The 16,489-nt window shown below is 58.2% G+C and overlaps 2 protein-coding genes across 6 annotated transcripts; both read right to left on the reverse strand.

Moving 5' to 3' along the window:
• Positions 1-478: 478 nt before the first annotated feature.
• Positions 479-6,161, reverse strand: BEST2 (bestrophin 2). 5 transcript variants are annotated; one of them, XM_058727894.1, is made up of 10 exons: positions 4,964-5,055; positions 4,749-4,843; positions 4,566-4,608; positions 3,787-4,020; positions 3,516-3,670; positions 2,844-2,921; positions 2,532-2,684; positions 2,357-2,437; positions 2,010-2,164; positions 479-1,529 (listed from the first exon to the last, which is right to left on the reverse strand). In XM_058727894.1, the coding sequence occupies exons 2-10, from the start codon at positions 4,779-4,781 to the stop codon at positions 1,109-1,111; spliced, it is 1,353 nt and encodes a 450-aa protein (XP_058583877.1). In that variant the 5' UTR covers positions 4,782-4,843; positions 4,964-5,055; the 3' UTR covers positions 479-1,108. The 5 variants fall into 5 exon arrangements, with proteins under 5 accessions (XP_058583877.1, XP_058583876.1, XP_058583874.1 ...); XM_058727891.1 differs by lacking the exon at positions 4,566-4,608 and adding an exon at positions 5,989-6,161 and having other exon boundaries at positions 481-1,529; positions 4,964-5,211; XM_058727892.1 differs by lacking the exon at positions 4,566-4,608 and adding an exon at positions 5,864-5,981 and having other exon boundaries at positions 481-1,529; positions 4,964-5,211.
• A 2,863-nt stretch (positions 6,162-9,024) lies between these two features.
• Positions 9,025-15,825, reverse strand: GET3 (guided entry of tail-anchored proteins factor 3, ATPase). Its single transcript, XM_058727895.1, has 7 exons — positions 15,644-15,825; positions 14,656-14,803; positions 10,939-11,087; positions 10,701-10,851; positions 10,071-10,178; positions 9,784-9,981; positions 9,025-9,375 (listed from the first exon to the last, which is right to left on the reverse strand). Exons 1-7 carry the CDS (start codon positions 15,802-15,804, stop codon positions 9,244-9,246), a joined length of 1,047 nt encoding a protein of 348 aa, XP_058583878.1. The 5' UTR covers positions 15,805-15,825; the 3' UTR covers positions 9,025-9,243.
• Between the last annotated feature and the right edge of the window lie 664 nt (positions 15,826-16,489).

Here is a 16,489-nt window from a genome sequence, read left to right on the forward strand (position 1 = left end):
AGACTGGGGGGTGGGGGTTAGGGCCAGAGCTGGGAGACCAGGGCAGAGAGATCAGTGGTCCAGGTGGGTAGGTGGGTGACACTGGGGGCTCTGGCTAAGGAGGGGGTCCTAGAAGAATGGGAAATGGTTGGATTGTGGATACAGTTGGAAGCCGGAGCTGATAGGATCTGCTGCTGGGTTGACGGGTGGGGGGAGTAAGAGAAAGAGTTGAAGAGGGCTCTTTTTTAATGTTTATTTTTGAAAGAGAGAGCATGAGTGGGGAAGGGGCAGAGAGAGAGAGGGGAACACAGGATCAGAAGTGGGTTCCACACTGACGGCACAGAGCCCAATACCGGGCTCAAACTCCCGAACCATGAGATCCTGGCCTAAGCCGAAGCTGGACACTCAACCGATTGAGCCACCCAGGTGCCCCATGACTGGAGTTCTAAATTCAGGGGTCATCAGCATAGGATTGAATTAAGACCTGGGCTCTGAAGGGATATCTGAGAATGCAGGGACTTGGGGCAGAGGTGGCCTGGGGAATCATAAAACAGGAGTGGCAAGGAGAAGGCTGTGGTCTTAGGACTGCCTGGTACATTAATGAATGAGTAAAGGCATGGACACTGATGGGAGCATTTCAGAGGGCATGGGGTGATCAAAGAATCTGGAAGAATTCTCAACTCTTATTTAGCCTCATACCTGGCAGGAAAAGTCAGGCTAATAATGTTTGGTCAAAACCACTAACATTTTATTGAGCACCTATTACGCACCAACACTTTAAAGCCATCATTTCATTTCGTCCCCATAACTCAATGAGGTAGGCACTCACATCTCCGTTTTAAGGAAAGAATAAAGGCAGGGCACGCTGATCGAGGCCTCTCAGGCAGGGGAGGGAGGGAAGCAGAACTGGGGGGAAGGATGAACTGTTCAAATAAGCTGGCCCAGTGCCTGGCCCACACGAGGCATTCCAAAACCTAGGGTCAGAGGTGAAGTCTGGCGCGCAGGAAGCGGGAACCCGTCAAAATCGGATAGGTGGAGTCCACATGTGGCTTACGTAGAGCCAGACTGCTGCCTGCGTGCCCTGTCGGGGTTTGTGTCTCTGTCCTTGGGGATCCAGTGCCTGCGGATCTCAGGCTAGACTCTCCTCCTCCTCGCCAATGGGGCTGGGCAGCCAGGGTGGAGCCGGTCCCCGGGGCGCCGGCATAGGCACAGTGGTGAAGGGCTCGGCGGGCCCGGGGATGGGCAGTTCCGGGCCAGGGGGGAACTCCGACTCCGGCTCCCGCAAGCCGGTGTCGAGCAGCGGGTCCCCGCAACCGCATTCCGGGGCCGCGCCGTCGGGGGCGCCTGCGCACGCGCAGCTGGCGGCCGTGGACGTTTCCGACACGCCGCTGTTCTTGCGGCGCAGCAAGGACAGGCGCCGGCCCAGCAGGCCTCCTGCGGCCATGCCCGCACCTACCGGCAGGAGGCGCTGCAAAAAGTCACCATGTGCCTCGCCCAGCGGCGCGTCCACGCCGTCCAGCCTTTGGAACTGCATGTCCTCTTTGGCCAGCCTGTCGAACAGTGGATCAGCGTTGCCACCTCGCTCCTCTCCTGCACTGACAAGGCTGAGACGCGGGCACGCTGCTCTTCCTGCCTCCACCCACCCCTTCGTCGCACTTATCCCCAAAAGACCTCGGCCCTGTACCAGAGCGCCTGGTTTTAGCCTCTGGCTTTGGCTAAGGTCGAATTTAGGTCTTAAAGCCTCAGTTGTGACTGCCGCGTCTCTGGCCCAGCCTCAGGCCGCCAGTCCAGTCCTCATAGACCTTAGCCCTTAGCTCGGCCCCCAATTAGTGGCGGGGTCCCAGACCTTGACCCAATTCCCTGCCTCCTGCCCCCATCCTAGTCCTCACAGACTTTGGGTCTCAGCCCCGAATCTCCAAGCTTAGCCTTTCGCCCTGTCCCGGCATCCCAGAGCCCCTTCGATCTGATCTTCCCCGCAGAGCCATAAGCCCCGCCTCCAAGAGGCCCCCCCACCCGTCCAGCTGGCTCACGTGATATCAAAGGTGGAGCCCTGGAAGGAGGGCTGTTGCAGCAGGAACGCGGTGGCTGCAGTATAGGGGGCGCGAGCCTCGGCTGCGTCCCAGTACAAATCCTTCTCCAGCATGGCCAGGTCGTCGTACATCTCGTCCACGGCCAGCATCGACACCTGTGGGCGCCGACATGCGGGGGCAAAGCGCGGGCACCTCCGGGTGGACCCCTCTCCCCCGCCCCCAGGATGCGTTAGGACTGTGGTGACCAAAGAAAGAAGGCCGGTTCAGGGTCCGGGCCGGGGTAAATCTTGGCGAGGGTGGGGCCAGGGTTCCTCTGGGAACTCGGGATGGACGCAACCGAGTCTTACCTGGAAGTTGCGGTCGATCAGAAAGTTGGTCTCAAAGTCATCGTCGTCCTCACCGAAAGGATTGATGAGCTGCTCGGCTACCTGAAGGGGGAGGGGGTAGCTAGGCAGGGTCCTGAGAACCCTGCCTGTCCCACCCTGGGAGTCCCTCCCTCAGGGCCACCCCACCCCACCCCACCTTGAGCCAGCCGGCATAGAAGAAGAACTGTAGCAGGGTGAAGATGGGGACGCACAGGTCCAGGTTGTGACCCTGGTAGCCCTGAGCCGGGTCCAGGAACTGGCGACCGATGAGGCAGGCCAGGAAGTAGCTGTACACAGCGATGGTCACCACCTGGGGGCGGGGCGGGTTACCAGGTCAGGGTTCTCCCAGTCTCAGGAGGGCTTGGAGAGACCAGGACTAGGGTGGGACATCACTGACACGGGGTCTTAGCTGGTCCTGTTTCACCGTGAGACCAGTGGGTCAGGGCCTCTGTAGGCACGGTGGGGTTACCTGGGTATAGACAAGGGGTACGCTGATCCAGTCGTAGTGAAAGAGCATCCCACACTTGCCCCGAAACACAGTCAGCTCCTGGGTGCAGATACAAGTCATGAGAGCATGAGAGGGCCTGAATTGTGAGCTCACACTTGGGGATCAGGTGTGGGTGCTCGGGATGGAGGTGAGTGATTACCTGGTGGCATGTGGGCGGGGGCTTCAGGTCTCCAGGGGGAACATTTAAATTTTTAGCGTTTTTGTGAGGCTTTTTTTCTTCCTTGAAGTTTATTTATTTTGAGAGACGGAGAGTGCAAGCAGGGGAGGGGCGGGGGGAGAGAGAGAATGCCAAGCAGGCTCCATGCTCTCAGCACAGAGCCGGACGGTGGGGCTCAGACTCACAGACTGTGAGATCGTGACCTGAGCGGAAATCACGAGTCCACGATTAATCCACTGTGCCACCCAGGCGTCCCTCCAGGGACAGACATTTAGTGGTGAGGGTACATCTGGGGTAGGGGGCACTATGTGACTAGGATTCGGCCCCCCAGAGATAAGTGTGCACCTGGGGGCTGCTTGGTAAGGGTGTTGGGAATCTGCCTCACGGGTGGTGCGTGGCAGGTCGGCATCTGACACAATTCCAGGGAGGTACAATTTCCCTGGAAGTTTCTGTGAGTGACCCCCCGGCGGGCCCACCTCCAGCAGCAGTTTAAGGGCGCTGTTGTCGCGGATGCGGCCCTCGCGCCGGGCCTGCGCAGCCAGGTTGGAGAACCAGACGCAGGGCACCCAGTACTTGTTGTAGGACGAGTTCAAGTTCTCGAACTTCTTGCGCTCCTCGCGGGTCATAAACCCTGGAGAGGGGGCGGGGAAGTCCGGGGTTACTCGCCCCGCCTCCCGTCCTGGCCCCGCCTCCCGTCCTGGCCCCGCCCCCGCCCCGCCCCGCCCCCGCTTCAGGCAGGAGCCTCACCCGCCTCCACCACGTGGTCTATGGTGGGGAAGCGCTTGAAGACCGCGGTGCTGACCGAGCGCAGGATAAGCACGGCCGAGAGCCCGGCGTAGCGCATGAGCGTGCGCCGGTAGAGGCGGCCTCGCTCGTCGCGGCCGTGCACTGTGCCTGCCACAACGCACATGAGCGCGTCGGGCAGCGGCATGCATAGGTACTGGTTCCACCAGCGGTGCACCACCAGCGTCACATAGAAACCTGCGGGACAGCCGGGAATGGGGGGCTCAGTGGGGATACTCGAGCCGGGTCGTGGGAAGAGGGATGAGAGGGGGTCTGCATCAGAGACACCAGGAAGGCTCATCACCCAGACCTTGAGGGGCCACCTGGGTTGGGAACTCGGGGGTCTAGCCCTGAGTTTAGAGGGTCTGGAGCAGGCTGGGTCCTCCCGGCCACTTGATTGTCACCTGGGACATGGGATTGGGATCTCAGTATGGAGGTGGGGACACATGCCTCTGTCAGGGGCACATAGGTCGTCACTCTGGCCACAGGGAGCCACTTGGTTGGGAGCCTGGGGACCTGAAAACGGGAGGCTGGGGTCACGTTAAGTTACTGACTTGTCAGAGGAATGTCCTCCAGGCTGGACTTGAGAGGATGGAGTCATATGGGGTCACTGTGGGGGGGGGGGGTGTCCCTAGGGCCCAGGACATGTAGGGAGCCACTAGTAGTCCCATGCAGACACAGGTGGGAGACCCTGAGATGACCAGGGATAAGCCTATGGGTGACACGGAACTCTAATGGCTTACTGTGACCAGGTGACATCCAAGGTCTCTGGAATTGGGGCCACACCTGGCATGAAAGATGCAGAAATGGGGAGGTTTGAAGGGTTAGAGGGGGGCCCCAGAGGACTAGGAAGGGGGGGGTCTCCCAAAGGCCTGGGAATGGGTTTCTCAGTATTAGGGTAATGGGGAACTCAGGAGCGAACGCACCCAGCACGAAGGAGACCGGGATGAGACTGGCATACTGGTCACAGTAAATGACGAGCTTCTCGAAGTAGCGCTTCTGCTCTTCAGTCAGCACGAAGCTGCGAGGGCGGGGGGCACGGGGTCACAGGCGAGCCTCCCTCCGGGGACCACCCAAGGACCCTCCCTAGTACCCTCCGGCTGGCACACCCCCCCCCACCCCCACCCCAGGACCACCTCACCGATAGGCGGCACTCAGCGCCATGTAGAGCCCGAGGAAACAGAGCAGCTCGCGCCACAGAAGTTTGTAGATGCTCCCGCGCCACAGCAGCAACAACTTCGAGAAGCCGCCGAAGCGCGCGTTCGCCACGCGGGCTGTGTACGTGACGGTCATTGCGGCGCCAGGCCGGTCGCGCGGGAGGAGAGGGGGGGCCGGACCGGACCCCAGGCTGTGGGCGGAGGAACGGGGCCCCAGGAGGGGCCCGGGGGGCTGCGGGCAGGGGCAGAGAGGTGCCGGCTGGCTCAGTTTGGCGTCCCCTCTTACAGGCACCCCAGCCTCCTCCTCCTACCTCAAGGGTTGCGTCCCTTGCCCAGGTTTCTGGGCTCTTCCCAGGCCTGCTCAGACCTGCCCTAGCCCTCAGTCATCCCCAAGCCCCTTCTCGCAGACTCTCTTCCCGGGACCACTGGTCCCAGAGCCTTGCGTCTACTCCTCGGGGGCCCTCTCCCTCCATCCTCCACCCCCAAGACCCTTGGGTCCACCGCGCAGCCTCAGCAACCCTCTGTGCGATCCCGTATCCCTTACCTGAGCTCTGTCTACAGCCTTCCCCACTCCGAGCCTCCGGCACCTCGGTTTCTAGAGTCTTAGGACTCCAGCTCTTCGGCAGCCTGGACCTCCTCCCTCAGGTCCCACCTCTGCCGCCTCTCCACCCTTCTACAGCCCCCGGTCTCAGCCCATCTTCCACACTCGCACTCACTTTTGAAGCCCTTGGAAGCCCGATCCTCCAGCCTCCAGCAGGCCCCCAGGTCCTGTCTCCCTGGGCCCTCTGCCTCAGGCTGGTCTCTCCCCTGCACAGCTCCCCCAGCCTATCCACTCCCCACTTAATTGCCCTGGCTCTGCCCCTTCACCCCTCTTCTGGACCCACCTTGACCTTTCATCTGTCCATGCCCCTCCAGCCTTCCGAGCCCTCAACTCCCCACCCCGAGGAGGCCAATGGAGACCCATCTGTCCTCAGGGTCCTCTGCTCCCCCAGGCCTCCGCCCTTCTCACCTGGTGGTGGGTGCAGGGACAAACGGGGCCAGGGACAGACTGGGCGGAAGGCTTCAGCGTTAGGTGGGGCTGAGGCCAGACCCTGGGGAGAGGGGGCTGGGGAGTGGGCGTGGGCAGCCCCTCCCTGGCCCGCCCCCCCTTGGCTGCAGCCTCAGAACTTTTGTTTGGAGAAGCGGAGCCAGTTTGTGACCTGGGGCAGGGGGGAGCAATCCGCCCTGTCCTCCCTTGCTCCTCCCTGTCTCTCTCCCAGTTAGTCACTGGCAGGTCCAAGGGATCTTGGACCTAAGCTGGGGGAGGGGGCAGGGCCTGTCTCCTTCCCAGTTCCAGAGAGAGACACACACTCACTGCTCAGTGAGGCTGTGTCATACCACAGTCACTTGTAATCACACACCGTCACAAAGATGCATATAGAAACACACACCACAGACTCAGACCCAAGTTTAGTTTAACACAGCCTCCCACGACCACGGTAAGCCAGAGGGCTGTCAGTACACATTGTCACACAGACTTACAAAGTCACGCAAGACACTTAGCTCCACCCGTGCCCAACACTCAAATATAGGCAGATGGGCCCTAATCCAGCAGGCTGTCAGCTCTCAGGTACCCACATGGTACTCCAAACAGCCACTCAGGAGCACATGGGCGGGGACCTGGGACCCTGCATTCCCTCCTGATTTCCCCACCCCCACCCCCCCGCCATGTAACAAAGACACATGCAAGGTCACACAACCGCTAAGCAGACACCCCACAATGCCTTCACAAACACACAATCACACACACACAGGAGGTAGCACACATTTATTCCCGGTCTCTCCTGCGCCAAGACAGACCCGTGTTCACACGCCAGATACAGGAACACCTGCCCTCAACAAAGTGGGACATAGTCCTGGGTCAGAACAGGGTCCTAAACACACTCATACAACAGAGACCCCTCCCTAACAGTCCCACAGACCCTTCTATCCCGCTGGGGTCAGGCCCATAACCCCCTCCTCCCCACCCCCCCTCCCCCCACCCCCCCCCCCCGCTGTGAAATTCATCTGCATTTGCACATCAATGCATAGGACACTCTCTCCCCAGTGCTCCCTCGCTGTATTGTGTAAGCATCCACACCCATACACACACCCCAGGTCTCAGATACTCGCAGTATTGCCATGAACACACAAGCTTAGGGATGCAAAACCTTGTCCCCGAATGTTGCACAGACGCAGACAGATGTTCCGCCTTCACAGACGTCTACAAAGGGGGTACTCCCAGCCTGACACAAATAGCCCTTATCCCCAACATCAAACTCGTAGCCCAGTGTGGAAGCGTCCCTACCCCGAGGGGCACCCTTGAAGGCCCTCAAATTCACCATGTGCCCTAGGAGTGCGGATGGCCCGTTGCAGCCCCGCCCTGAAGCCTTGCCAGCCGGGACACTGTGTTCCCAGACTGGCAGATGTCTGCCCTGCCCCAGGTAATTAGGAACTGGCCCGGGCTGGTCACCCTCAGACCCAAATCTCCGCCATCCAGCTGCCGGACAGCCTGTAAAAGGGGGCGAGGGGGTGGTGTTGCCAGCTTCAGGGGCCTGGGGAGGGTACGGGCTTCAAGGCGACGGTTGGTTCCTGACCAGAGGCCCCCACTTCCTAGGATGCATCCTCACCCACACTACAGCTAGCCCCCAACCTGTGTTCATCCCCCCACCCCCAACTCACACGTGTCTCCACACACTTCTGACTGCTGGACCCCCGCTGGATCCGGGGCAGGTTGCCCAGGCTAGCTCACATGCTTAATACTTGTAACAGCAAAGAATAACAAACACTCCCTGGCGGCTACATGCCTGGTGCTGTTGCAAAGACGTTACCTACTTCGTCTCATGGAGTCCTTACAAGCAGGAGTAGGAAACTGCTTTTGGTATTTCTACATCCGGATGGGGAAACTGAGGCTCAGAGGACACATGCTCGTTCGTGGCATGGCTGATATTTGAACTCAGGCAGTTTGACGTGGAGCCCGGGGTCTCTGTCACAGGCTGCACCACCGTGTTTGTTGACAAAGGCCACCAGAACCTGTCCACACCTGCCTGCACACACCCAGTGGAATAGTGTAGGGGGGACACGTCTAGGCTTGTGACTGGGTTTCCCTTACACAAACACCCTGGCTCACCCATGGTCTGGGTGTGCACAGTCTAAACACCACTTCCTGACTCATGCATGTCCTCAAGCACCCCCTTTCTGTCCCCTCTAACCAGCTCTGGCTTGGAACTTGCAAATAAATGGTCAGCATCACAACCAGTCTTGGGTCTGTCAACTGGGGAGGACATCGGCTGCCCAGGCAGTGGCAGAGGGAGCATGAAAGGATGTAAGGGACCCCGCTAACTGCCTTCCAAGCTGTTGTTGAGAACCCTCCCAGGGTCTGGTGAATTCTGCCGTGACCCTGAACGGCCACCCTTTATGTCTCCGTTTTAGGGATAAGGAGCTCAAACTGCAGGAAGCATGTTACCTATAACTCAGCGAGGCTGCTCTCGAGACACACGGGACTTCAGGGGCTCACCTGGCCTGAGTCCTCTGCCACCCCGCCTCCTAATTAGCTCCCCTGTTGCAGCCCTGTGCAGCCTCGGTGGCAGAGGGAGCAGCAGTTGGGGGGTGGAGACTGTTAATCCTCAGTCTGGCAGGCCTAGCCTCTGCCCAGGGCGCCCACTAATTCCCAAACCAAACAGCAGGCAGTGCTGGGCCCGTGCCGGCCTAATCCGCTCCCCACCAGCCTGGGGCTGGCGAAGGGGCCTCCCCGTTCCCACGCTCTGAACCTCAAAGGAAGTAGGCAGATGCTCCTCTTCTATTACAGGTTTTAGAGCCCCAGCAGGGACACCGCTATCCATAGCGTTAGAAGAGGACACCCCCTTGCCGAAGATACCCTCCTTCCAAAATGGCCATCATAAACATACATCTCTATTAGATCTCTGTTGTGACGGGGTTCCTCGAGGTGCCATTTTTGTGCAGTGTACAACCTGCGCAACTGTACGTAAAGCTGTCGACCCCCAACCCCTCTACATCAACATCCACAGTGATTTAAGATCATTTTATTGAGGGGCGAGAGGCAGGGAGAGGTGGGGGGCAGCTACAGCCCCCCCAGCCCCACCAGGGGGAACACACCTCCTCCCCGCCTCCCACCCCCCAAATGACTCCCCCTACACTATGGGGGACTTTGTGCAAATTCTGCCCCGGGGGCGGGGGTGGGTGGAGGGTGGGTGTGAAATGGCAGCGACTGGGGCTGGCAGCAGTGCTACTGGGCACTGGGGGGCTTGTAGGGCTCCAAGAGGAGGGCAGAGAAGGTGTTGACCTTGTCCGCCCCCCGCACCTCGTGGGGCAGCAGCGGCAGCTTCACAATGTGGAAGTCTTCATACAGATCCTCCATCTGTGGCCAAGGCATAGGGCAGATGGCAGCAGTCAGAGGGCCGTGGGGCAGGGACAGAATGTGGGTCAGTGGGAGGGGTCGGACTGGGGACCGCCCAGGATTGGGGGAGAATGTGGGGCAGGGGCTTCACAGGGTGATAGGTGGGAGTGAGCCCAGTGAGGTCAGAGATCACTGGGCTGGACCTCCCCCTCCCCGGGGTCAGAGGTCCCCAGGTCAGGCCAGCTACAGTCCTTGAGAGCCAGAATTAGGGTGCAGAGCAGGAGGCTGGGGCAGAGGGACAGAAGACGGGATGGAGCAAAAGGTCAGGGGACGCAGTAGAAGATGGGTGGTGCCTTGCTTGGGCTGGGCCAGGCCCCAACTTCCAGGGTCAAAGGTGCGAGGGCTGGGCAGGCAGTTGGGCATGCACACCTGGTCCAGGTACTTGGCCTGAATCTTATGGCGGGCCTCACACATCTTGCAGGGCTTCTCGGGGTCAGGGAAGACGAGCTGGTTGACGATGATGTTGTGGGTGTCAATCTTGCATTTGGCCAGCTCCTGAATCAGTCGCTCCGTCTCGTACAGGGACAGGAACTCGGCAATGCACACGCAGATGAAGGTTGTCTGCTCCTGCGGGGCGTGAGAGTGGACAGTGAGGGGCAGGTTCGGGCCCTGTCCCCATCCCAAGCCTCTCACCGCCAGCCCGGACTGGGACTCACAGGGTCCTTGAACTGCTCGCTGACGGAGCGGATGACGGGCAGCGTCTCCTCCAGCTTGGAGGCCAGCTGGTCCGCGTTCATGTCCCCTAGACCCAGCATGTTGCACATCTGTGGGGAAGACGTGGGAGGCTCACGGCTTACCTGGGGCACATTCCGGCACCTGAGCTGGGGACTCAGAAACCACCAGGGGGACAACAATTTCTGACACCTCTCAGCATTAAGGGGCCTTGAGCAGACCACGGCGGGGGGGGGGGGGGGGGGGGGGGGAAGCGTCAACCCAGCTCTGCTGTTTCTGGGGGACCGTGGCCAGGACAAGGAAGGTGAGGCCCAGAGAAGCGAACTGACTTGCTTGAGGTCACACAGCCGTGTCGCATCAGAGTGTAGAGCATTTGAGCCTGGGCCGCCGGGCTCTGGAATATGTGTTTTCAAACTCTGTCTGGAGCACTCAGTGGGTGGGGCAAGACGTGACTCCTATGGGGCAGGGGGACAGGCCGCCCACCCCACTGCGAAGGTCCATCCCTTCCGCTGGGAAATGCGGACCGAGAGGCCGTGGGTGGGAAAGGCCTCTGTTACGGCTCCCGTGCACGCTCTGACACAGGGGGTGCCCGGACTCCCCGGGGCCCTGCCTGCCTGTGAGATGAAGGGGCTGATCTGGTTCTTGATCTGCATGAGGCGGCCCAGGCCCCGCTCCACGATGGTGGGGAAGTTGAGCAGCCTAAGCGTGTGGCCTGTGGGAGCCGTGTCGAACACCACCACCGAGAAGTTCATGCCCTTCACCAGCCTGCGGGGAGATGAGGGTCAGGCCCGTTTGCCCTCTTCTACCCCAGCTCCCCCTCCCCCTGCCCCGCCCCTGCCGGCAGGGCCTGACCTCATGACCTCTGCGTAGCTCATGGCCTCGTCAATGCCAGGGAAGGCGCTCATGGCCTCCTGCATCATCTTCTTGCCCATGCTTAGCATGTTGTCCTCCTCGAAGAACTCGTCGGGCAGTTCAGCCACGCCAAGGCTGGGGTCGATCTCCTGAAGGCCGAGGGGTCAAGACTCAGGCTGCCGCCGCCACCGCCGCCAGGCCTTTGACCCAGGCGCCGGGCCAGAGAGAGCCCACGGAGGCCCCAGATCCATCCCTTCATCAGGTCACGGCTGGGGACACCCCTGAGGTGCCACAGCCCTCCCCCAGGCACTGCAGGGCTTGTGAGGTCACACAAACGGGCAAACTATTTCACCAACATATGGAAAACTGCAAACTGTGATTGGCCCCCCAGAGGGAAGTCAAAGCCCACGGCTGGGCCCTTGCACTGGCTGGTCCCCAACTAGGGCCCCGACCTCCTCCAGATCGTTCCTCGAACACGAGCCCTCCCTGACCATCCCATCCAATAATGAGGCCTCAGCTCCCCCTGTCCTGCCTTCATTTCTCCTCCACACCCAGCCCTTCCCGACGTGGCTTACTCGTCACGTTTACCACCTGTCTCCCCAACCAGAACGTCAGCACTGCGAAGAGAGGGAGTTTTATGTCTTGTTTACTGCCATGTCCCAGCACCTTCTGGAAGTGTCTGGCACACAGTAGGGCCTCAACACGTATGTGGGATCCACGAAGGGACGACTGTCCCTGGGGTCTCCGGTCTGCCCTGGATTCGGTGCCCCCCTCTCCACCCTCCTCCCATGTCACCACTTCGTGACTTCACAGGGCCCACGGTGAAGCCCCCAACTCGCTGGCCTCAGAGGTCATTTCCATGCAGGGAACTTGTCCACCCATCACCTGCTACAGACACACCATTACCGAGCGACTGCTAGTAAATGGCCACCCCTAAGCTCCCGCGCCTGGCTCTCTGACCTGGGCCTCCTCGCCTCCTACCTCAGTTACTTAAACCTCTTTAGGCCACCTTGTCCCCACACCACTGCCTGCTTGTTCACTGTCAGTGTCCCTCACGGCTCGCATTCTTTTTTTTATTTGTTTAAAAAAAGTTTTTTGCTTTTTGTTTTTAACATTTATTCATTATCGAGAGACAGAGAGATAGAGCACGAGCATGGGAGGGGCAGAGAGAGAGGGAGACACAGAATCCGAAGCAGGCTCCGGGCTCCGAGCTGTCAGCATGGAGACCGACGTGGGGCTCGAACCCATGAACTGTGAGACCATGACCTGAGCCGGAGTCGAACGCCCAACCGACTGAGCCACCCAGCCCGACTCCACAGAGTGTCTGTGCAAACATTCCCTTCTCCCTCTGTCGCCGGCAACATCCCCACTCTGGTCATTCCCAGCTCTCTGATATGGCTGCACGGAGGTGAAAACTGCGGAAACACACTTGACGAATGACTCCCACCTTGCTCCCCATTCCTGAGCACGAATCTCCAAAAGGCACTCAAGCCAGACAAACCCTCAGGAGTTTCTTTCTCCTCAACCCTTGTCCATCCCATTCACCCCTGGCTCTCTGCCGAGACCAGTGCTGTGCCTGATTAGAAAAAAGAAGCCACTGGGGCATCTGGGTGGCTCAGTCAGTTAAGCTTCCAACTTCGGCTCAGGTCATGATCTCGTGGTTTGTGAGTTCAAGCCCCACATTGGGCTCTGTGCTGACAGCTCGGAGCCTGGAGCCTGCTTCGGATTCTGTGTCTCCCTCTCTCTCTGCTCCTCCCCTGCTCGCACTCTGTCTCTTTCTCAAAAAATGAAAAAAATGGGGGAAAAAAAAAAAACAAAAAAACAAAACAAAAGAAAAAGAATGGGGCGCCTGGGTGGCGCAGTCGGTTAAGCGTCCGACTTCAGCCAGGTCACGATCTCGCGGTCCGTGAGTTCGAGCCCCGCGTCAGGCTCTGGGCTGATGGCTCGGAGCCTGGAGCCTGTTTCCGATTCTGTGTCTCCCTCTCTCTCTGCCCCTCCCCCGTTCATGCTCTGTCTCTCTCTGTCCCAAAAATAAAAAAATGTTGAAAAAAAAAATTTAAAAAAAAAAAAAAAAAGAAAAAGAAGCCACTGGCTGGCAACACCCTCCTCTCTCCCCAGGCTCCCCAGGCCTTGCCTCTATGTCCTGGGTCTGTGAGCTGAATGGGGCTCACAGCCGCCCACCTGCCTGAGGACCATCCTTGGCCAGCATCCTTGCTCCCTCCCTGTTAGAGCATTTGCATCAGCCAACAAACTTGCTCTAGCACTCCCTCAAAAAAAAAAAAAGAAAAAAAAAAAAAGCCTCCTTAACACCCCTCACCCTGTCTCCCTCCGGCAATGGCCCCCTTTCTCAGCCCCCATCATGGCTGATCGTTGTCCCCACCTCCTCAGCTCAGCCACTCTGCGCAGGCTCTCGCCCTCACTCCCAGACTGGTCTCTCTAAAGCTTAATATGCCTGCTAGAGCCCACAACTCCTTCCTGCCTCGAGTCCCTTTGTCCTCCTGGATTCAGGAGCTCACAATCCCTGGCTTTCCTCCCACTTCCTCCATGGCTCCTTCCTGGCCTCCCTCACTGTTCCCCTCGCTGGACCCTAAATGCTGACATGACCTCAGTTTGTTTCCAGGCTTCTGGGCAGTTTGTTTTCTCATTCTCCTCTACTCACACTGCTTTGAATCCCATCCTTGGGACAATGACTCCCGAATCCACACTCACCTCTTCCAAGCTCACAAAACACAGATAACAAAGCCACTGCCCTGACGACTTCTCCACTTGGATGTCCCGGATGCCTTGGATTCACTGTAACCAAAATGGAATTCCTGACTTGTCCCTTCAAAACCTGTTTCTCTCCTGGCCGCCACCATCCCAGCTGCCCAGGCAGCCACTAAAAGATGTACTTAATTCACTTCTTTCCCCATCTATTAGAACCAAGGACTTGCAGTGCTTTACTCCCAAAACACATTTCAAATGTGACCACTTCACCCAATATTCTGCCCCTGAGTCTAGGCTGCCATCATCTCTAGCCTGATCACTGGCCCACTCTCCTTGTTAGTTTCCTTGCTTCCATCCTTAACTTACAATCCATTCTCGGCACGGCAGCCACAGGAAGCTTTTCGAAGAATGAATCTGGAGGGGCGCCTGGGTGGCTCGGTCAGTTAAGCAACCGACTTCGGTTCAGGTCATGATCTCACAGTTGGTGGGTTCAGGTCCGGCGTCTGGCTCCGTGCTTACAGCTCAGAGCCTGGAGTCTGCTTCGGATTGTGTGTGTGTGTGTGTGTGTCTCTCTCTCAGCCCCTCCCCCATTCGTGCTCTGTTTCTCTCTCTCAAAAATGAATAAACATTAAAAAAAAAAAAAAACTTATAAAAAAAAGAAAAAGAAAAATGAATTTGGCCATGACATTGCCCTGCTTAAAACAAATAGCTTCCCATTTAAACTTGGAATCAAACATAACTGCTCCCAGTGGCTGGTAAGATCCTATGCCACGTGTCTGTGATTGACCTATCTGACATTTCTTCCCCTCCCCTTGTTCACTAAACTCTGGTCACTCCGGCCTCCTTTCTGCTCTACAAACATTCCTCACTCATTGTCCTGTGGGTATGTTAATGGGTGAAATTGGAGACATGATGCAGAATGGGCAGGACAAGGTAGCCGATGGTGGGTGTTCACAGAGAGGGGCTGAAGAGCCTTTGCCAGAGTGGGGAGCTGAGCCCAGCTTCACTCACCATGGCGAAGAGGTTGTCATAGCCTTTGACCTTGGTAGGCACCTTGGAGAACTTCTGGTCAAATGCATCGGAGATGTTGTGGGCTGGGTCGGTGGAGATGATCAGAACACTCTCCCTCCCCTTGGATAGCTGGACCGCTAAGCTGCAGCTGGCCGAGGGAAAGGTCAAAAGGCAGGGAGTGAGGGGTCAGCCTCTGCTCCTTAGGTTTGCAAAGGGTTATATAGGCCCCAGGGGCAGGGGACCCTGATCAGCAGGGACCTTGAGAGAGGAATATGGGTAGCTGCAGAATCAAGCCTTAATTCCTGTTGAGGGACCCTCTCAAACTTCACCCACTGACCCCTCTGGGTGGCTACAGTAGTAAGGTTCAGCTGTCTGAGTCGGTCTGGCCTGATGCCTACTTCTTCTTTGTTGGTATGGAGTGGCACGGTCCAGCTAGCCTAAATTGACCCCGTGCCCCCTCCCTAAACACTAAGCTAAGGGGTCCCTTGCATTACCTGCTAAACTCAGGATGGTTCAGTCCACTTCTTCAGGATAATTTGCCCCAGGGACCCTCCCCCTCCTCCCAGCAGACGGGGATAGTCTAATCACGTGACCCCTCCCGCCTACCACCTCTACCCCCACGTGGCCTTGGAATGGCAAGGTTCACTCTACTAGGATAGTCCGCCCCGATGCCCCTCCCCCTACTTTGAGTTCACTCTGGTATATTCCAGCTGATTAAGACACCTAAGTAGTCTCCTGGCTCCCGTGCGCTGCGTTCAATGCAGTTCTGCCCTTGAACCCCAACGGGGAGGGTCCAACTCAGGGGGTTCCAGGCCTGCATTCGGCAGTATCTTCAATTTGCCCCACGTAACTTCTGGAGTTTGACAATCAGGAACACGACGGCCCAGCCCCCTTGCCCGCTTGGGGTGGAAGAGCCAGTCCCGAGCCTCCCCTTCGCCCAGTGGTACATCCCACCCGTCTTCTCTACCCCCCGCCGGAGTTTCCTTACCTGCAGGTGGTCTTGCCAACGCCACCCTTGCCCCCGACGAAGATCCACTTAAGGCTGCGCTGTTCGATGATGTTGCTAAGCGTGGGCTCCAGCGGCTCCACATCAGGCGCATCCTCGAACTCCTCTGCCTCAACCCCCCACCCGGCCACCCCTGCCGCCATCTTGGAACGGGCTCACGTGATCAAGCGGAGCGCACCATGAAAAGAACCTACAGGGGAAATTTCCTAGCACATACCCATCAAGTCGAGGAGCCTGGATTAATTTCCTCATGGCCTGACTTTTAGAAGATAATAGAAGCTATATTTCTATTGTCTTCCGCTGCTAGGGTTCACTTTGTCGCCCTTTTGTCTATGTTTCTTCAAAGACTCCCCCTGCCGAGTTGACATATTGGTACTTTTCAGACTACTCCCCTTCACTGATTGGACCTCAGGTCTCCTAGCTCTCCTTTCATTGGCTACAGTTTTTTTCTCACTTTCACCAATCATTTTCTCGTCCCGGTAGCCGCCAACCTCTCCTTAGCAACCAGCCAAACACCCAGTCCAGGCCCTCTCCAAGAAGTTAGAGCTGAGGTCCGCCCTGGCCTGACTCCATAGGTTCAACTCCCTGTCGATCATTTTCCCTATTTTCCAAATTGGTTCCCGATATCTCCTCAGGTTCGTCTCCTCTGTTATCCAATTGGCTGTGAGCCACCTGGCTCTTGACGCAAACCAATCACAGATGAACCGATTAGTTGGCTGAAGACAGGTTCCTGGACTGCAAATAGGTTAGAGGGACAACTCCAGTTGTGGGCAGGGTCCGCAGGTCTTTGTCCAGTGCGCCGTGCTGGGCAGTCCAGGGCAGGGACCA

Source organism: Neofelis nebulosa, chromosome 4 (genome assembly GCF_028018385.1).
Source record: "Neofelis nebulosa isolate mNeoNeb1 chromosome 4, mNeoNeb1.pri, whole genome shotgun sequence".
NCBI lineage: Eukaryota > Metazoa > Chordata > Mammalia > Carnivora > Felidae > Neofelis > Neofelis nebulosa.

Excerpts from the sequence above, each read along its gene's own strand:
- BEST2 (XM_058727891.1), bottom strand. The coding sequence starts at position 5,115 with ATGACCGTCACGTACACAGCCCGCGTGGCGAACGCGCGCTTCGGCGGC. Across the intron at positions 2,165-2,356 it reads TGATCGACCGCAACTTCCAG|GTGTCGATGCTGGCCGTGGA; the intron begins GTAAGACTCGGT and ends CGGCGCCCACAG. Across the intron at positions 1,530-2,009 it reads GGCTCCACCTTTGATATCAC|GCTGGCCAAAGAGGACATGC; the intron begins GTGAGCCAGCTG and ends ACTGTTCGACAG.
- GET3 (XM_058727895.1), bottom strand. The coding sequence starts at position 15,804 with ATGGCGGCAGGGGTGGCCGGGTGGGGGGTTGAGGCAGAGGAGTTCGAG. Across the intron at positions 10,179-10,700 it reads TCAGCCCCTTCATCTCACAG|ATGTGCAACATGCTGGGTCT; the intron begins GCAGGCAGGGCC and ends TCTTCCCCACAG. Across the intron at positions 9,982-10,070 it reads GCGAGCAGTTCAAGGACCCT|GAGCAGACAACCTTCATCTG; the intron begins GTGAGTCCCAGT and ends CACGCCCCGCAG.